The sequence below is a fragment of the Ranitomeya imitator genome, chromosome 4 (assembly GCF_032444005.1).
Source record: "Ranitomeya imitator isolate aRanImi1 chromosome 4, aRanImi1.pri, whole genome shotgun sequence".
NCBI lineage: Eukaryota > Metazoa > Chordata > Amphibia > Anura > Dendrobatidae > Ranitomeya > Ranitomeya imitator.
The window spans coordinates 361,819,712-361,841,586 of NC_091285.1; the positions used below are offsets into that span (position 1 = coordinate 361,819,712).

The window sequence follows — 21,875 nt, forward strand, 5'->3', positions numbered from 1 at the left end:
AAATCTTATGCAAAGTGTAAAAAAATAAAATACATGTACATGACATGCCAAGTTTTTTGTTTCTTTTAGACATTTTTACAATAAAACTTAAGGTGTTTGATTAGGAGTATTTGTAAATGCACGAAATTTAATAAAAAAGTGAGCTGTGCAATTTAGAGCAAAATATTGGTGTGACCAATGGGACGTAAAGGATGGAGAAAAAGAGTACTAACGTGTGAATTAGTGGCTGATCATGGTGGCAGCTTAGCGTCTGCTCTGTTTTAACATTTAGAGACATGCTTCATAGCAGCCACATCAGAAACTGTAGATAAGTGATTGACTTCTTTAATGATGCGGTACATTCTGGAATCCTCCATTTTGATACAAGAAAGATATACCAAGACATATATCTTTCCTGTATGTACCAAGATATATATCTTTCCTGACTTCTTTAAGGCAATGATCTGGGCATGCTCTGTCACCTGGGTAGGGGATCCTGTCTTATCTGCCTCCTGTTTTTATTAGGCGATAGCTACTGACACTGATCTTTATGAAACGGGGTGTCAGGTTATTGTGAGGACCAGTGGTCTGGGTGGAAACTTCAATATTTAGGAAATATTTTAAAAAAATAGATAACATGGTATATAATAGGAAATAATGATAGACAATTGTTTGACAATTCCCTTTAATTTGCTTTTTGCCATATGTTAAATAATTCTGTGCCTCATGATATTTGTTAATCTGTCCTTTGTAAAACGAATGCTCTGCTTTACAGACATTTCTGAAGGAGCGCTTTGAAAGTGATGAACTCAAACCTGATTCTTGGCTGTCTATGGAGGGTGGAAAAACATGCACTGATTGTGGAATCCTAGCTGAGGACACCGCCCTTTATTTTTGGTCATCTGCCATTCGCCAAACAGTCACCCAGGATCTAGATTTAAGGGGAGCAAAGTAAGGCTCAGTAAAACTGAATGATATTATGTACTGACACCAAATAATTATATAGAGCCATAATAACAATTGTATCACTGGCAGTAGATGATAAATATATGCATTATATAACCGACTGATACATTAAATAAATATTATTCTTCTAGGTTTGTTCAATATTGGGCAAGAATTGGCAGTGAAAATATAACATCTTGCCATAAACCAACATGTAGGAAAGAAGGCGTTCTGTTAGATTATTCGACTGATGGAGGTAGGCTTTTACTGACTAAATGAAAGTATGTTGGCATCTGATAATATTCAATAAGTTAGCAGAATTTAATTAATTCTTATGTACGATATTTTTTGGCCAATTTCCAGATAAAATATCTCCGATTTGCTGGTTGTAGTTCCAAAGTAAATTTTTTAAAAAGTCACAAGTCCATCTAGCTCAGGAAAAAATCTGGAGGTCAAAATATTTCCTGACTGCAAATATAAAATGTAAAATAAACCTCTGAATTAATTTTGCAACTCAAAATATATACTGTACAACACAAAACGATGCTGTGTATTTCAAATATATGAAATATCTAGTAATCTAGTTAACCAGCACAGTAACATGACCTTCCTTTGAATGAGAGTCCATGCTCAGCTGTAGCTTCTCTTTTGAGTACTGCATGGCAATGGAGAGGAACAGGAACATCGTGTCCTAAGACACTTATCACAACTGAAGCAACCTCTCAGTTTTTAAACCTTAGTATTTTTTTAATACGTTGAACAGCCAAACAAGCGAGATCTCATATAGTGTCCTGAATTAGCTTAACTTTTATTACATTCATCTAAAACAGTATTACTTGTATATCCTTATAATCCATGTATATACATATATTTCACATTAAAACAGTTTGGCTGAGGTGCATTCTAATTAACAATGAAACAATTATAGGTATATTTTATCTCTTTGTAGGGATCTCTTGGACACTGCTTCATGAGATGGATTACCAAAAATACATGGCAGTTCGCTATGATTACATACTTATTCCAGATCATGCCCAAACCAACACAACTCGCTTGCGATGGTGGCAGCCCTTTACTATAAGCAACGGTTATGTGGTCCCAAGTCCTGATCGATCTCAGTGGGCCCTTGATAACATATTAATTGGAGGAGCTGAAATCAACCCGAGTCAGCTTGTTGACACATTTGATGATGGTATGTTTATAACTATGTTCAAGGGGTTGTTTGGCCTTAGGGTACAAGTCTGCAGTCACTCTATATCACTGCTGATTTGTGAATCCTTATAGTGCATGCTATAAGAATTCTCCTGTGGAAGCGCCATGAGCACGTGGTATGCGATTTGCAAACGTCCGACCACATTTCAACTAGATGTGTCCAGGCTCCCTCAATAACATTGTTTTGAGTGAGGCCGCTCATGTCTAGTCGGCACGTGACCTTATGTATGCAAATCACATACTTGCGGTCATGTGCCCGCCTGCTCCTGTCTCTGGCATCGGGGAATGCTGCATGGTGTTAGTATTCACAAGTCTGCAGGCACATAAACTGACTGAATTCTTGTGCCCTACCGCTGGACAAACCCTTTAAAAATTACTGGAAATAGGAAATTCTATCCAAGTTTAGCACTCAATTCATAGTTAGTCCAGGAAGATCAGTAATACCCAGACCACCTAAGATGGACATGTACTGTGCATCAATAAATAGTTAGATTTTAATGGAGTGCTGGACTTTTCAAAGAAACAACAAATTCTACTGCTTTTTCTTATACCATCAATCACCATTCTTCACTTTTTTAGTGTATTGCTAATATTTATTATTATGCATGAAAAAGAGAACGCATTTTATCTGATGTTATAAACTATGTTTTAAAGTATATTTTCAGGTTAGTGTAAAACTACCCGTGATATCTAAATATCATTAATACTTGTTCTCCTACTAGAAGGTACGTCTCATGATGAACATTGGAGTTTCTACCCGAATGCTGTAAGAACAGCTGGTTTTTGTGGCAACCCATCATTTCATCTGTATTGGCCAAACAAAAAGAAGGACAAAACACACAATATATTGTCCTCCAGGGAACTCATTATACAACCTGGCTATATGATGCAGTTCAAGGTAAGGTTTCTATTCCGCCATATATATATGTACCCATCTTTTATCTCTTTATTAAGGTCTAACATTCTGTGCCGATTAGTTTTATTGTTTTACTCTAGAGTATGGACATAATCTGGAACTCATTGTCATAAGAACCGATATATCTACACTATATATCAATCAGTACAGTACGCTGTTAAAGAAAATGGGGTTTAAAGATGAACATTCTCCTTAGAAAGCCATATTAGTTACAATCTAGAACTGAAGCTTAGAAGACTAGTTCATAGGAAATACTGTATTCTCTAAAGGGAAAATTAAAGTACAGTGTCAAATACAATAACTGAGGGTCACTATTACATGCATTTTGTAGGAACAATTTGATGGAATAGTGACTGAAGTAATCAAAGGAGGACACAATCGTTATAGTTTATAAATGCAGTTTTCTAGTTTATATTTCTATAAAATATAATTTCTTATTAAATCATTTTACTGTTCTATCATATTTGAGACACTTTGATTTTCATAAACATTTCACATTGACTGTGAATGTGGATGTGGATGTGCTAAATGATTAATGCCCCCAATGCTACTGGTCAATTTTTGATCTTAGCATATACGTCATATAAGAAAAAGACGGCACTCCATTGTTGAAATGCTGTTGGTGCACAAGTAGGGTATCAGGCCCGTAATCTATAGTCTAAAGAAAGTTCGCACTCGAAATTCAAAGAAAAAAGTAGTTCATTTATTATGCATCCAGACAATAATAGTTGAACATTTTTGGTCCTTACTTGGACCTTCTTCAGAACAAACTATTTCAGCGGTGTGGATATCTCCTTAATTATATTGTCTCAGTGGTTGATAAAAAGTGCCTGTTGCCTGGGTTTGATGCATATGGGAACCGAGTGTCCACATGGTATGTTAGCCCGGGTTCTGTACTGTGTGTCCAGTAAGAGGAGTCAGCGGCGCTTCTGTTTGCTGCGAGCTGCATCGTCTGTGCTGTATTGCATTGCATTGTATTGTATACAGCGCAGACCCACAGCGGCGCAGCTCGCAGAAAACAGAAGCGCTGACTCCTCTTACTGGACACACAGTACAGAACCCGGGCTAACATACCATGTGGACACTCGGTTCCCATATGCATCAAACCCAGGCAACAGGCACTTTTTATCTCCCCTTCATCTCTAAACTCTTGGAGCGCCTGATATACTCCCGCCTTACCCGTTACCTGTCCACTCACTCCCTCCTAGACCCTTCACAGTCCGGTTTCCGCCCCCTACATTCGACAGAAACTGCACTCATCAAAGTGACCAATGACCTTCTGACAGCAAAACGTAATGGTGACCACTCTCTGCTCATTCTTCTCGACCTTTCTGCAGCTTTTGACACTGTTGACCACCCTCTCCTGCTCTCCAGGCTCCAGTCACTAGGCATTAAGGACACTGCTCTCTCCTGGTTCTCCTCCTATCTTTCCGACCGCTCCTTCAGTGTTCTGTTCTCTGGCTCCACTTCATCTCCTCTTCCTCTCACTGTTGGGGTACCTCAGGGCTCAGTCCTTGGCCCCCTTCTGTTCTCTCTCTACACGGCCCCAATTGGACAGACCATCAGCAGATTTGGCTTTCAGTACCATCTTTATGCCGACGACACACAACTATATACGTCATCCCCTGACCTTACCCCCGCTGTACTACAGAATGCCACTGACTGTCTGTCCGCAGTCTCCAACATCATGTCCGCTCTCTATCTGAAACTCAACCTCTCCAAAACTGAACTTCTTCTGCTCCCACCATCTACTAACCTCCCTAAATCTGACATTTCCCTCTCCGTGGGTGGCACCATAATAACACCCCGGCAGCAGGCGCGCTGTCTGGGTGTTATGTTTGACTCCGATCTCTCCTTCACCTCCCATATACAATCTCTTGCCCGCTCGTGCCGCTTACACCTAAAGAACATCTCTAGAATCCGCCCTTTTCTCACCATGGAGACAGCTAAAACCCTCACGGTCGCCCTGATCCACTCCCGCCTGGACTACTGTAACGCTCTATTAATTGGCCTCCCCCTCACTCGACTTTCCCCTCTCCAGTCTATCCTTAATGCAGCAGCCAGGGTCGTCCATCTGGCTAATCGTTACTCGGACGCGTCCGCTCTTCGCCAGTCGTTACACTGGCTGCCCATTCATTACAGGATACAATTCAAAGTACTTGTTCTCACCCACAAAGCTCTCCACAGTGCGGCACCCCCTTACATCTCCTCCCTCATTTCTGTCTATCAGCCTAACAGACCACTGCGCTCTGCAAATGACTTTCGGCTAACCTCTGCACTAATCCGTACCTCCCACTCCCGACTCCAAGACTTCTCCCGTGCTGCGCCAATCCTCTGGAATGCTCTACCCCAAGATATTAGGACCATCCATAATTTGCATAGTTTTAGGCGCTCGCTCAAAACACATTTGTTCAGAGCGGCCTATCACGTTCACTAATCAAAGTTATGTTATGTTTGTGTGTGTGTAGCCCATTCACTATCCCCATCTATTCCCCAACCCCTGAAGATGGCTGGACCATGATTGTAAATACATCATTGTAAATACACACCTGTACTTTGTATCTCCCCCACCTCATTGTAGATTGTAAGCTCTCACGAGCAGGGTCGTCTTATTTTGCTTTAATTATTGTATTGTTAACGTTGTTACTTATGACTTTTGTGTTTGAAACTGTTAAACTGTAAAGCGCTGCGGAATATGTTGGCGCTATATAAATAAAGATTATTATTATTATTATTATTATTTATCAACCACTGAGACAATATAATTAAGGAGATATCCACACCGCTGAAATAGTTGGTTCTGAAGAAGGTCCAAGTAAGGACCAATAACGTTCAACTATTATTGTCTGGATGCATAATAAATGAACCACTTTTTTCTTTGAATTTTAAGTGCCAAGTTTCTTTACACTTTTGATCTTAGCATAGTCATATTAACCCCTTCCCGACCTTTGACGCATACGCTGTGTCATGAAAGTCGGTGCCATTCCGACCCATGACGCAGCATATGCGTCATGGAATGATCGCGTCCCTGCAGATCGGGTGAAAGGGTTAACTCCCATTTCACCCGATCTGCAGGGACAGGGGGAGTGGTAGTTTAGCCCAGGGGGGGTGGCTTCACCCCCCCGTGGCTACGATCGCTCTGATTGGCTGTTGAAAGTGAAACTGTCAATCAGAGCGATTTGTAATATTTCACCTAAAAAACTGGTGAAATATTACAATCCAGCCATGGCCGATGCTGCAATATCATCGGCCATGGCTGGAAACACTGATGTGCCCCCCCACCCCACCGATCGCCCCCCCAGCCCCCCGATCTGTGGTCCGCTCCCCTCCGTCCTGTGCTCCGCTCCCCCGTCCTCCTGTCCGCTCCCCCCGTGCTCCAATCACACCCCCCGTGCTCCAATCAAACCCCCCCATGCTCCAATCAAACCCCCCCGCACTCCGATCCCCCCACACAGCGATCCCCCCCCCGTGCTCCGATCCACCCGCCCGCACAGCGATCCCCCACTCCGTGCTCCAATCCACCCCCCAATGTTCCGATCCACCCCCCCATACTCGGATCCACCCCCCCGTGCTCCGACGCCCCCCCCCCGTGCCCTGATTTCCCCCCCTTATACTTACCTAGCCTCCCGGGTTCCGTCCGTCTTCTTTCCTGCCGGCCGGTAGATTCGTTCCAGAGTGAATTTTGATCACTGAGATATAAACTATCGCAGTGATCAAAATAAAAAAAATAGTAAATGACCCCCCCCCCCTTTGTCACCCCCATAGGTAGGGACAATAAAAAAAAATAAAGATTTTTTTTTTCACTAAGGTTGGGGTAAGAACTAGGGTTAGGGGTAGGGTTAGGGTTAGGGGTAGGGTTAGGGTTAGGGTTAGGGTTTCGGTATGTGCACACGTATTGTGTTCCTCTGCGGATTTTTCCGCAGAGGATTTGATAAATCCGCAGTGCTAAACCGCTGTGGATTTACCGCGGTTTTTCTGCGCATTTCACTGCGGTTTTACAACTGCGATTTTCTATTTGAGCAGTTGTAAAACCGCTGCGGAATCCGCAGAAAGAAGTGACATGCTGCGGAATGTAAACCGCTGCGTTTCCGTGCAGTTTTTCTGCAGCATGTGTACAGCGATTTTTGTTTCCCATAGGTTTACATTGAACTGTAAACTCATGGGAAACTGCTGCAGATCCGCAGCGTTTTCCGCAGCGTGTGCACATACCTTTAGAATTAGGCTATGTGCACACGGTGCGGATTTGGCTGCGGATCCGCAGCAGTGTTCCATCAGGTTTACAGTACCATGTAAACATATGGAAAACCAAATCCGCTGTGCCCATGGTGCGGAAAATACCACGCGGGAACGCTGCGTTGTATTTTCCGCAGCATGTCAATTCTTTGTGCGGATTCCGCAGCGTTTTACACCTGTTCCTCAATAGGAATCCCCGCAGGTGAAATCCGCACAAAAAACACTGGAAATCCGCGGTAAATCCGCAGGTAAAACGCAGTGCCTTTTACCCGCGGATTTTTCAAAAATGGTGCTGAAAAATCTCATACGAATCCGCAACGTTGGCACATAGCCTTAGGGTTGGGTTGGAATTAGGGTTGTGGTTAGGGTTAGGGGTGTGTTGGGGTTAGGGTTGTGATTAGGGTTACGGCTACAGTTGGGATTAGGGTTAGGGGTGTGGGGGGGTTAGGGTTGTGTTGGGGTTATGGCTACAGTTGGGATTAGCATTAGGGGTGTGGGGGGTTAGTGTTGGAGGTAGAATTGAGGGGTTTCCACTGTTTAGGCACATCAGGGGGTCTCCAAACGCAACATGGCGCCACCATTGATTCCAGCCAATCTTGTATTCAAAAAGTCAAATGGTGCTCCCTCACTTCCGAGCCCCGACGTGTGCCCAAACAGTGGTTTACCCCCACATATGGGGTGCCAGCATACTCAGGACAAACTGCGCAACAATTACTGGGGTCCAATTTCTCCTGTTACCCTTGAGAAAATAAAAAATTGCTTGCTAAAACATCATTTTTGAGGAAAGAAAAATGATTTTTTATTTTCACGGCTCTGCGTTGTAAACGTCTGTGAAGCACTTGGGGGTTCAAAGTGCTCACCACATATCTAGATAAGTTCCTTGGGGTGTCTAGTTTCCAAAATGGGGTCACTTGTGGGGGGTTTCTACTGTTTAGCCACATCAGGGGCTCTGCAAACGCAACGTGACGCCCACAGAGCATTCCATCAAAGTCTGCATTTCAAAAGTCACTACTTCCCTTCTGAACCCCGACGTGTGCCCAAACAGTGGTTTACCCCCACACATGGGGTATCAGCGTACTCAGGAGAAACTGGACAACAACTTTGGGGTCCAATTTCTCCTGTAACCCTTGGGAAAATAAAAAATTCTGGGCTAAAAAATTATTTTTGAGGAAAGAAAACGTATTTATTATTTTCACGGCTCTGCGTTATAAACTTCTGTAAAGCACCTGGGGGTTGAAAGTGCTCACCACATATCTAGATAAGTTCCTTTGGGGGTCTAGTTTCCGAAATGGGGTCACTTGTGGGGGGTTTCTACTGTTTAGTCACATCAGGGGCTCTGCAAACGCAACGTGACGCCCGTAGAGCATTCCATCAAAGTCTGTATTTCAAAACGTCACTACTTCACTTCCGAGCCCCGGCAAGTGCCCAAATAGTAGTTTACCCCCACATATGGGGTATCACCGTACTCAGGAGAAACTGGACAACAAATATTGGGGTCAAATTTCTCCTGTTACCCTTGGGAAAATTAAAAAATTCTGGGCTAAAAAATTATTTTTGAGGAAAGAAAACGTATTTATTATTTTCACTGCTCTGTGTTATGAACTTCTGTGAAGCACTTGGGGGTTCAAAGTGCTCACCTCACATCTAGATAAGTTCCTTTCGGGGTCTAGTTTCCAAAATGGGGTCACTTGTGGGGGGTTTCTACTGTTTTGCCACATCAGGGGCTCTGCAAACGCAACATGATGCCCGCAGAGCATTCCATCAAAATCTGCATTTCAAAACGTCACTACTTCACTTCCGAGCCCCAGCATGTGCCTAAACAGTGGTTTACCCCCACATATGGGGTATCAGCATACTCAGGAGAAATTGGACAACAACTTTTGGGGTCAAATTTCTCCTGTTACCCTTGGGAAAATAAAAAATTGCGGGTTAAAAAATCATTTTTGAGAAAATAAATTTTTATTTTTATTTTCATGGCTCTGCGTTATAAACTTCTGTGAAGCACTTGAGGGTTCAAAGTGCTCACCACACATCTAGATTAGTTCCTTTGGGGGTCTAGTTTCCAAAATGGGGTCATTTGTGGGGGATCTCCAATGTTTAGGCACACAGGGGCTCTCCAAATGCGACATGGTGTCCGCTAATGATTGGAGCTAATTTTCCATTTAAAAAGCCAAATGGCGTGCCTTCCCTTCTGAGCCCTGCCGTGCGCCCAAACAGTGGTTTACCCCCACATATGGGGTATCTGCGTACTCAGGACAAACTGGACAACAACATTTGTGGTCCAATTTCTCCTATTACCATTGGCAAAATAGGAAATTCCAGGCTAAAAAATCATTTTTGAGAAAAGAAAAATTATTTTTTATTTTCATGGCTCTGCATTATAAACTTCTGTGAAGCACTTGGGGGTTTAAAGTGCTCAGTATGCATCTAGATAAGTTCCTTGGGGGGTCTAGTTTCCAAAATGGCGTCACTTGTGGGGGAGCTCCATTGCATAGGCACACAGGGGCTCTCCAAATGCGACATGGTGTCCGCTAACAATTGGAGCTAATTTTCCATTCAAAAAGTCAAAAGGCGCGCCTTCCCTTCCGAGCCCTGCCGTGTGACCAAACAGTAGTTTACCCCCACATATGAGGTATCGCCGTACTCGGGAGAAGTTGCTCAACAAATTTTATGATCCATTTTATCCTATTGCCCATGTGAAAATGAAAAAATTGAGGCGAAAAGAAATTTTTTGTGAAAAAAAAGTACTTTTTCATTTTTACGGATCAATTTGTGAAGCACCTGAGGGTTTAAAGTGCTCACTAGGCATCTATATATGTTCCTTGGGGCGTCTAGTTTCCAAAATGGGGTCACTTGTGGGGGAGCTCCAATGTTTAAGCACACAGGGTCTCTCCAAACGCGACATGGTGTCCGTTAACGATGGAGATAATTTTTCATTCAAAAAGTCAAATGGCGCTCCTTCCCTTCCGAGCCTTACCATGTGCCCAAAAAGTGGTTTACCCCCACATGTGAGGTATCGGTGTACTCAGGAGAAATTGCCAAACAAATTTTAGGATCCATTTTATCCTGTTGTCCATGTGAAAATGAAAAAATTGAGGCTAAAAGAATTTTTTTGTGAAAAAAAGTACTTTTTCATTTTTACGGATCAATTTGTGAAGCACCTGAGGGTTTAAAGGGCTCACTATGCATCTAGATAAGTTACTTGGGGCGTCTAGTTTCCAAAATGGGGTCACTTGTGGGGGAGCTCCAATTTTTAGGCACACGGGGGCTCTCCAAACGTGACATGGTGTCCGCTAAAGAGTGCAGCCAATTTTTCATTTAAAAAGTCAAATGGCGCTCCTTCCCTTCAAAGCCCTGCCGTGCGCCCAAACAGTGGTTTACCCCCACATATGAGGTATCAGCGTACTCAGGACAAATTGGACAACAACTTTCGTGGTTCAGTTTCTCCTTTTACCATTGGGAAAATAAAAAAATTGTTGCTGAAATATCATTTTTGTGACTAAAAAGTTAAATGTTCATTTTTTCCTTCCATGTTGCTTCTGCTGCTGTGAAGCACCTGAAGGGTTAATAAATTTCTTGAATGTGGTTTTGAGTACCTTCAGGGGTGCAGTTTTTAGAATGTTGTCACTTTTGGGTATTTTCAGCCATATAGACCCCTCAAACTGACTTCAAATGTGAGGTGGTCCCTAAAAAAAATGGTTTTGTAAATTTCGTTGTAAAAATGAGAAATCGCTGGTCAATTTTTTACCCTTATAACTTCCTAGCAAAAAAAAATTTTGTTTCCAAAATTGTGCTGATGTAAAGTAGACGTGTGGGAAATGTTATTTATTAATTATTTTGTGTCACATAACTCTCTGGTTTAACAGAATAAAAATTCAAAATATGAAAATTGCGAAATTTTCAAAATTTTCGCCAAATTTCCGTTTTTATCACAAATAAACACAGAATTTATTGACCTAAATTTACCACTAACATGAAGCCCAATATGTCACGAAAAAACATTGTCAGAATCGCTAGGATCCATTGAAGCGTTCCTGAGTTATTACCTCATGAAGGGACACTGGTCAGAATTGCAAAAAACGGCAAGGTCTTTAAGGTCAAAATAGGCTGGGTCATGAAGGGGTTAAAGCATATTTCAGGGAGTATTCCAGCCATAAACATTGATTACTTATGCACTTGACAAGTTATAAATGTTAGATTGGTAGTGACTGAATATTGGGATCAGTTGGCTAATACTCTCAGAGCCATATGCATTGAATCATCAGTAGGGTGCATGCTTGACCACCACAGCATTGAAGTCTCTTCTATCCATTGTAAAAGGTATGAGGGACTGGAGTCCCCTATTTTGTCAGTGGGGACTCAAGCAATCTAACCCCTTACAAGCTAGCATTTATCACAAACCCTCTGAGTATTCCAAGAAAAAGATAAAGACCATTTGGTCGAAACGTTGTATGATGGCGGAATAAAGTTTTTTCCAGTCTTTCACCTGGACTGGATGCTGTTCCATATTTTACTTTAAACCCTCTGAGCATGTGATAATGGCTTTTGTCTGAAATTCCTCTACCAGTTTTTAAAGAAAAAATGTAAAAATAGGAAATTCCCAATAAATAAAGAACAGTTTACACTATATTGAGGGTATTACGGGGACATCTGCTTCATACAACAGAATGCCGACTTATATATAAGTGTTTACAGTCTATGACTTGCAAAGTTATGTAAAGATTGCTGATCTTCATTACATTGTTATATCCACTGCATCTTGCTGTTTTCCATTTCCCTGTACTCTGCTATTTAGTTTTCTTCCATACATCCTTCATTTATCTTTTTTTTTTTCAGATTGTGGTTGGTTGTGAAGCAAATTCATGTGTTGATCTTCATTCGGTTATGCTTGAGTATACAAAGGATGCCAGGTAAGAGAGGAAATATTTCATTCTTTTGCTACAGATGTGCTAGTTACCAAGGTGAAGTCATATAATAATTATATTGGAACTCATTGCTGAAGCTTGTCCCCTTATATTATACATCTATTTTTTAAAGCATTGTTACTTTCCAGTATCTTTTCCACACCTGCCTACATTTTTTGCACAGTTCTGCATGTGCAAAAATGGGTCTGCAAGAGAAATACTGACAAGGCAACGTTCAAAGATTTTCTAATCACTATTGGCTATTAAATGTATTCTCGATTTGCATTGTGTAAAATATTTTTGCACCCATTTAAACCTCCCATTTGAATCGTGTTTCTCTCATTGACCTTTTCTTCTGTTTATTATTTCTAACAGAACGGATTTGTGGCAGCTGATTCAGACACAGTGTCTTCCTTCCTCATCAAACAGCATTGGCTGCTCTCCATTCCAGTTCCATGAAGCTACAGTCTATAACTCCATCAACAGCTCAGCCTGGAAAAGAGTAACGCTGCAACTTCCAGATTATGTTTCCTCCAGGTATGCAGTAGTCATAGAATACCAAAAGAATAATTCTCCTGTGATTACTTTTGTTTTGTAGTATTTTAGCATAATAAGGATTTCCACTTGTTTGGTATTTTACAGAAGTTGCCAGCAAAACGTTGGAATTTATTTTCAAGAGTATACTAATAGGAAACTTTTGCAAAGTGCAAATAATACTGTTGCAAAATGGCCAGACATCAGCCCTTAAAGGCATTGTCCAGTACTTTTATACTGATCACCTATTGTTAGGATAGGCCATCTGTATCAGATTGATGGGGGTGTAACACCCAAGCTCCTACCGATTAGCTGTTCACGGTGCCAGCAATGGCCGGATGTGATCAGTTGTGGAGCTGCACAGCACAGTTCTGTCTATTGGCACACTTTTTTTTCCGTTACCGCTGGCTCACATATTATTCCTCTGAAGCAGTATTTGATCAAGGGGCGGTGATAGAAGCAGGGTGAATGACAATAGCACCACCCCGTGATGACAATATGTTTACGGGAGGTCATAGAAGCAGACTGAATGACAGCAGCTCTGCCACACATATTTTATCACCTCCCTGAAATTAATCATCATCAAGGCCAGTGCTGCGGTCATCTCTCCCACAGCTTCTGTCAAGGTTATTCATTCCATATGTCATCAGAGGCCATTTATGAAAGAACCTGTGATAATTGAATGCAGCACAGTCCCATGATGATGTCCTGTTTCAGGAGGGGTGATAGAAGAGAAGAGTGATTGCAGGGCCATCCTCCCAATGGTGTCTCCTTTGAAACTCCCCTCAAATGAAACATCACGAGAAGGAAAGTAAAAAAAATCACATAGAGTGATTAGCTGTATAAGGAGAAGAGTAGGGTATTTTATAATAAAGACAATTTCAAAAATGGTTAAGGGTTTCAAAATAGATATTTATAAAAGGCAATTTAGGCAAATCCTGATTTGAATACTTGAGGTTGCACTTTTTAAAATGATTTTTTTTAGGGAGTTTCTAATGTATAGGTGCCACTCAATGTCAATTGAAAACTGAATCAATAACTACAAAAAAAGTTTCTGAACGATGCTGTATTAGATCCTATAAAATAAATGGACATATATAAATGATGCCGTCATAAAGTAAACATATGGGAAATGTAAAGTATTAGCCATATTACAAAATATAGTTATCTGTTTTAAAGCAAAACATTAAAAATATGAAAATTGCACATTAATTTACATTTTGCTTTGTAAATTTTAGTTTTTTTTTTTAACAAACTGAAAACATATTTACCTAAATGTACTAATTATGTTAGATTTATGTCCCAAAAAACTATTTAATAGTCAGCTTAAGGGCTCATGCCCACTTGCGATGGGATCAGACAAATTCAATCCGATAAAAAATCGGATTGAATTCGGACCAATGTTAATGTATGATGGTGTGCTCATCTGAGGTTTTTTTTCCAGCTCAGATTGGATCACGATCATGCTAGAAAAAAATCGCAGCATGCTGCGAATGTAATCAGAAAACGCATCGCATCCCGCAATAGAAGTTAATGGATGCGATAAAAAAAAAATCGCACAGCACTAGCACCATGTGAGTGTTGTGCGATTTTTACGCACTGGTGTCCTTTGTAAAAACAGCATTTCATATGCGGCTAATGTAAAAAACACACTGACAGGTTATAATATAAAAGATAAATAACATATATACACAAAGAATAGGTATATACAGTTAGGGCCAAAAATATTTGGACAGTGACACAATTTTCGCGAGTTGGGCTCTGCATGCCACCACATTGGATTTGAAATGAAACCTCTACAACAGAATTCAAGTGCAGATTGTAACGTTTAATTTGAAGGGTTGAACAAAAATATCTGATAGAAAATGTAGGAATTGTACACATTTCTTTACAAACACTCCACATTTTAGGAGGTCAAAAGTAATTGGACAAATAAACATAACCCAAACAAAATATTTTTATTTTCAATATTTTGTTGCAAATCCTTTGGAGGCAATCACTGCCTTAAGTCTGGAACCCATGGACATCACCAAACGCTGGGTTTCCTCCTTCTTAATGCTTTGCCAGGCCTTTACAGCCGCAGCCTTCAGGTCTTGCTTGTTTGTGGGTCTTTCCGTCTTAAGTCTGGATTTGAGCAAGTGAAATGCATGCTCAATTGGGTTTAGATCTGGAGATTGACTTGGCCATTGCAGAATGTTCCACTTTTTGGCACTCATGAACTCCTGGGTAGCTTTGGCTGTATGCTTGGGGTCATTGTCCATCTGTACTATGAAGCGCCGTCCAATCAACTTTGCAGCATTTGGCTGAATCTGGGCTGAAAGTATATCCCGGTACACTTCAGAATTCATCCGGCTACTCTTGTCTGCTCTTATGTCATCAATAAACACAAGTGACCCAGTGCCATTGAAAGCCATGCATGCCCATGCCATCACGTTGCCTCCACCATGTTTTACAGAGGATGTGGTGTGCCTTGGATCATGTGCCGTTCCCTTTCTTCTCCAAACTTTTTTCTTCCCATCATTCTGGTACAGGTTGATCTTTGTCTCATCTGTCCATAGAATACTTTTCCAGAACTGAGCTGGCTTCTTGAGGTGTTTTTCTGCAAATTTAACTCTGGCCTGTCTATTTTTGGTATTGATGAATGGTTTGCATCTAGATGTGAACCCTTTGTATTTACTGTCATGGAGTCTTCTCTTTACTGTTGACTTAGAGACAGATACACCTACTTCACTGAGAGTGTTCTGGACTTCAGTTGATGTTGTGAACGGGTTCTTCTTCACCAAATTAAGTATGCGGCGATCATCCACCACTGTTGTCCTCCGTGGACGCCCAGGCCTTTTTGAGTTCCCAAGCTCACCAGTCAATTCCTTTTTTCTCAGAATGTACCCAACTGTTGATTTTGCTACTCCAAGCATGTCTGCTATCTCTCTGATGGATTTTTTATTTTTTTTCAGCCTCAGGATGTTCTGCTTCACCTCAATTGAGAGTTCCTTTGACCGCATGTTGTCTGCTCACAGCAACAGCTTCCAAATGCAAAACCACACACCTGGAATCCACCCCTGACCTTTTAACTACTTCATTGATTACGGGTTAACGAGGGAGACGCCTTCAGAGTTAATTGCAGCCCTTAGAGTCCATTGTCCAATTACTTTTGGTCCCTTGAAAAAGAGGACACTATGCATTACAGAGCTATGATTCCTAAACCCTTTCTCCGATTTGGATGTGGAAACTATCATATTGCAGCTGGGAGTGTGCACTTTCAGCCCATATTATATATATAACTAGATTGTGGCCCGATTCTAACGCATCGGGTATTCTAGAATATGCATGTCCCCGTAGTATATGGACAATGATGATTCCAGAATTTGCGGCAGACTGTGCCCGTCGCTGATTGGTCGAAGCAACCTTTATGACATCATTGTCGCCATGGCAACCATTATGACATCATCGTCGATGTGCCCGTTGCTGATTGGTCGAAGCAACCTTTATGACATCATTGTCGCCATGGCAACCATTATGACATCATCGTCGCTGTGCCCGTCGCTGATTGGTCGAAGCAACCTTTATGACATCATTGTCGCCATGGCAACCATTATGACATCATCGTCGATGTGCCCGTTGCTGATTGGTCGAGGCCTGGCGGCCTCGACCAATCAGAGACGCGGGATGTCTACGTCCTTTATGACATCATCGTCGCTGTGCCCGTTGCTGATTGGTCGAGGCCTGGCGGCCTCGACCAATCAGAGACGCGGGATTTCTACGTCGATGCTGTGCCGGTCTCTGATTGGTCGAGGCCTGGCGGCCTCGACCAATCAGAGAGCCGGGATTTCCAGGACAGACAGACAGACAGACAGACAGACGGAAAAACCCTTAGACAATTATATATATAGATTGTATTTCTGAACATGTTTTTGTAAACAGCTAAAATAACAAAACTTGTGTCACTGTCCAAATATTTCTGGCCCTAACTGTATATATGCATATATATATATATATATATATATATATATATATATATATATATATATATATGTCAGTGACACACACACATATATATATATCTTTATATTTCATAGAGAGACAGCAGAATAGCTGATAATTCATTTGTCGGCTTCTGAAAAATGATTGCAGAAGCCGACAGGATAGGAGACATGGTTTGCATACAGTAAACCATTGCAGAACAGTTAGATTTATATATGTCAGTGTCTAATACTGTTAGTAGTATGTGTGTGTAAAATTTGGGACCTGTATGTATTTAACCCCTATCTGACATCTGGCGTACTATCCCGTCGAAGTGGTATGGGCCCATATGACCACCGACGGGATAGTACGTCAACACCGATCAGCCGCGCTCACGGCGGGAGCGAGGCCGATCTGGGCCGGATGTCTGCTGACTATCACAGCTGACATCCGCAACTATGTTATATATCCACAAATTTTGCTCAATAATGTCTACCAATGCCCCTCCCTTATGGGGGACACTGTACCATAAACTTAATTATCTCACATTAGGCGTGATCTAAGGCCATGTTCACACTATGCGGTTTTTACTGCGGAACCGCGGCGATTTTGCCGCTGCGGGTCCGCAGCTGTTTTCCATGCAGGGTACAGTACAATGTTACCCTATGGAAAACAGAAACCGCAGTGCACATGATGCGGAAAAACCCGAAAAAAACCGCGCAGAATTGCTGCGGAAAAAAAGAAGGACCATGTCACTTCTTTGTGCAGAATCGCAGCGATTCTGCACCCATAGAAGTGTATTGATCCGCTTACTTCCCGCATGGGGCTGTGCCCACCATGCGGGAAGTAAGCGGATAATGTGCGGGTTATACCCGGGGTGGAGGAGAGGAGACTCTCCTCCAGGCCCCGGTAACCATATTTGTATTTAAAAAAAAGAATAAAAATAAAAAATCATGATATACTCACCCTCGGAAGTCTCAGCGCTGCACGCGGCCGTCCGGTCTCAGGTTTGCTATGCGACCAGGACCTTCGGTGACGTCGCGGTCACATGACCGTGACGTCACCGAAGGTCCTGGTCGCACAGCATCTTTGGAACCGGACCGCCGCCTGCAGCGCCCAGGAGATCGGGACGTCAGAGGGTGAGTATATCATCATGATTTTATTATTTTTAACGCTTCTATTGATGCTGCATATTGCTGCATATGCAGCATCAATAGTAGGGGTAAATCCCGCAGCGGAACCCGCAGCGGAACCCGCAGGATAAACCACGATAAATCTGCAGGGATAACCGCAGCGGGTTTGCCCTGCAGATTTATCAAATCCGCTGCGGGAGAACCCGCAGAATAAAAAGGAACGTGTGAATGTGGCCTAAGAATAAACTGACCTCGACCATGGTACAATATAAAACCAATATTTTCTTAGAAATTTTTTTTCATAAAAACAACATGTGTCTACTTTTGCAAGAAAGGGTACTGGAACCACAACAAGGGACAGCTCTGCCATAGGCTTATCCAAAACACTGGACTGACATACATATGTGCATATTAATTATTACTAATATATAGCCTTATGAATCCATAAATGTTATAATAACAGAGGGGAAACATGTCTGCCAAAATACATTCACATAGCAATAACTAAATACCTAGACGCTAATCCTCTTTATGATATGGTAGACAGTCCACCCTCATACAATGGCATATATATAAGCATGTGTAAAAGTATACCTTACGGTCAGCCACATGGGGATGAGCCTCGGCGTCCCTCTGCCCCGACGCGCATTTCGCACTGCTTCTTCGGGAGGACTGTCTACCACATCATAAGGAGGATTAGCGTCTAGCTATTTAGTTATTGCTATGTGAATGTATTTTGGCAGACATGTTTCCCCTCTGTTATTATAACATTTATGGATTCAATTCATAAACAATAAAAGTACACATATTTAGTATCGCCACGTCCATAACGACCCGACCTATAAAACTGTCCCACTAGTTAACCCCTTCAGTGAACACCGTAAAAAAAAAAAAACGAGGCAAAAAACAAAGCTTTATTATCATGCCGCTGAACAAAATGTGGATTAACAGGCGACCAAAAAGACGGATATAAAAAAAAACATGGTACTGTTGAAAACGTCATCTTGTCCCGCAAAAAACGAGCCGCCAATACAGCGTCATCAGCGAAAAAATAAAAAAGTTATAGTCCTCAGAATAAAGTGATGCAAAAATAATTATTTTTTATATAAAATAGTTTTTATCGTATAAATGCGCCAAAACATAAAAAAATATAAATGAGGTATAGCTGTAATCGTACTGACCCAAAAAATAAAACTGCTTTATCAATTTTACCAAACGTGGAACGGTATAAAGGCCCCCCCCCTTCTTCCCCCCAAAAAAAGAAATTCATGAATTGCTGTTTTTTTGTCATTCTGGCTCACAAAAATCGTAATAAAAAGCGATCAAAAAATGTCACATGCCCGAAAATGCTACCAGTAAAAACGTCAGCTCGTCCAGCAAAAAACAAGACCTCACATAACTCTGTGGACCAAAATATGGAAAAATTATAGCTCTCAAAATGTGGAGACGCAAAAACAATTTTTTGCAATAAAAAGCGTTTTTTAGTGTGACAGCTGCCAATCATAAAAATCCGCTAACAAACCCGCTATAAATAGTAAATCAAGCCTCCCATTATCACCCCCTTAGTTATGGAAAAATAATAAAATAAAAAAATGTATTTATTTCCAATTTCCCATTAGGGTTAGGGTTGGGGCTAAAGTTAGGGTTAGGGTTGGGGCTACAGTTAGGATTTGGAGTACATTTACGGTTGGGATTAGGGTTAGGGGTGTGTTAGGGTTAGGGGTGTGGCTAGGGTTATGGTTGGGATTAGGGTTAGGGGTGTGTTGGGGTTAGGTGTATGGTTGGGATTAGGGTTAGGGGCGTGTTCGGGTTAGGGGTGTGGATAGGGTTATGGTTAGGGTTGGGATTAGGGTTAGGGTTGTGCTTGGGTTAGGGTTTCAGTTAGAATTGGGGGGTTTCCACTGTTTAGGCACATCAGTGGCTCTCCAAACGCGACATGGCGTCTGATCTTAATTCCAGCCAATTTTGCATTGAAAAGTCAAACGTCGCTCCTTCCCTTCCGATATCTGCCATGCAACCAAACAGTGGTTTACCCCCACATATGGAGTATCAGAGTACTCAGGACAAATTGCACAACAACTTTTGGGGTCCAATTTCTTCATTTACCCTTGGGAAAATAAAAAATTGGGGGCAAAAAGATCATTTTTGTGAAAAAACATGATTTTTTATTTTTACGGCTCTACATTATAAACTTCTGTGAAGCACTTGGTGGGTCAAAGTGCTCACCACACATCTAGATAAGTTCCTTAGGGGGCTTACTTTTCAAAATGGGGTCACTTGTGGGGGGGTTTCAATGTTTAGGCACATCAGGGGCTCTCCGAATGCGACATGGCGTCCGATCTCAATTCCAGTCAATTTTGCATTGAAAAGTCAAACGGCGCTCCTTCCCTTCCGAGCTCTGCCATGTGCCCAAACAGTGGTTTACCCCCACATATGGGGTATCGGTGTACTCAGGACAAATTGTACAACAACTTTTGGGGTCCAATTTCTCCTGTTACCCTTGGTAAAATAAAACAAATTGGAGCTGAAGTAAATTTTTTGTGAAAAAAAGTTAAATGTTCATTTTTTGTTAAACATTCCAAAAATTCCTGCGAAACACCTGAAGGGTTAATAAACTTTTTGAATGTGGTTTTGAGCACCTTGAGGGGTGCAGTTTTTAGAAAGGTGTCACACTTGGGCATTTTCTATCATATAGATCCCTTAAAGTGACTTAAAATGTGATGTGGTACTTAAAAAAAAATGGTGTTGTAAAAATGAGAAATTGCTGGTCAACCCTTATAACTCTCTAACAAAAAAAATTTTAGTTCCACAATTGTGCTGATGTAAAGCAGACATGTGGGAAATGTTACTTATTAACCCCTTCCCGACCTGTGACACAGCGTATGCGTCATGAAAGTCGGTGCCAATCCGACCTGTGACGCATATGCTGTGTCACAGAAAGATCGCGTCCCTGCAGATCGGGTGAAAGGGTTAACTCCCATTTCACCCGATCTGCAGGGACAGGGGGAGTGGTAGTTTAGCCCAGGGGGGGTGGCTTCACCCCCTCGTGGCTACGATCGCTCTGATTGGCTGTTGAAAGTGAAACTGCCAATCAGAGCGATTTGTAATATTTCACCCATTATAACGGGTGAAATATTACAATCCAGCCATGGCAGATGCTGCAATATCATCAGCCATGGCTGGAAATACTAGTGTGCCCCCACCCCACCCCACCGATCGCCCCCCCAGCCCCCCGATCTGGCCGGTACACTGCTCCGGCTCCCCTCCATCCAGTGCTCCGCTCCCCCCCGTGCTCTTGTCCACTCCCCCCGTGCTCCAATCACCCCCCCGTGCTCCAATCACCCCCCCCTGCATTCAGATCCACCCCCCCGTGCTCCGTTCCACCCCCCAATGCTCCGTTCCAGCCCCCCCGTGCTCAGTTCCACGCCCCCCGTGCTCCGTTCCACGCCTGCCGCGCTCCGATTCCCCCCCCCGTGCTCCGATCCCCCCCCCCGTGGTCCCCCCCCACCCCATCATACTTACCGATCCAGCCGGGGTCCCGTCCGTCTTCTCCCTGGGCGCCGCCATCTTCCAAAATGGCGGGCGCATGCGCAGTGCGCCCGCCGAATCTGCCGGCCGGCAGATTCGTTCCAAAGTGCATTTTGATCACTGAGATATAATCTATCACAGTGATCAAAATAAAAAAAATAATACATGACCCCCCCCCTTTGTCACCCCCATAGGTAGGGACAATAAAAAAATAAAGAAAATTTTTTTTTTCCACTAATGTTAGAATAGGGTTAGGGGTAGGGTTAGGGTTAGGGGTAGGGTTAGGGCTAGGGTTAGGGTTAGGGGTAGGGTTAGGGTTAGGGTTAGGGCTAGGGTTAGGGCTAGGGTTAGGGCTAGGGTTAGGGTTTCGGTATGTGCACACGTATTCTGGTCCTCTGCGGATTTTTCCGCTGCGGATTTGATAAATCCGCAGTGCTAAACCGCTGCGGATTTATGGCGGATTTACCGCGTTTTTTTCTGCGCATTTCACTGCGGTTTTACAATTGCGATTTTCTATTTGAGCAGTTGTAA

General features: G+C 42.4%; 1 protein-coding gene across 4 annotated transcripts in view; it reads left to right on the forward strand.

Moving 5' to 3' along the window:
* Positions 1-21,875, forward strand: part of RELN (reelin) — a 1,116,896-nt gene that overhangs the window by 1,051,481 nt on the left and 43,540 nt on the right. For 2 of the 4 annotated variants that reach the window (XM_069765109.1, XM_069765107.1), the window contains exons 54-59: positions 755-930; positions 1,077-1,180; positions 1,874-2,116; positions 2,859-3,034; positions 12,122-12,195; positions 12,565-12,726. In XM_069765109.1, the coding sequence (XP_069621210.1) occupies positions 755-930; positions 1,077-1,180; positions 1,874-2,116; positions 2,859-3,034; positions 12,122-12,195; positions 12,565-12,726 (935 nt within the window). The remainder of the gene's footprint in view (positions 1-754; positions 931-1,076; positions 1,181-1,873; positions 2,117-2,858; positions 3,035-12,121; positions 12,196-12,564; positions 12,727-21,875) is intronic. The other 2 variants (XM_069765110.1, XM_069765108.1) reach the window with 1 other exon arrangement.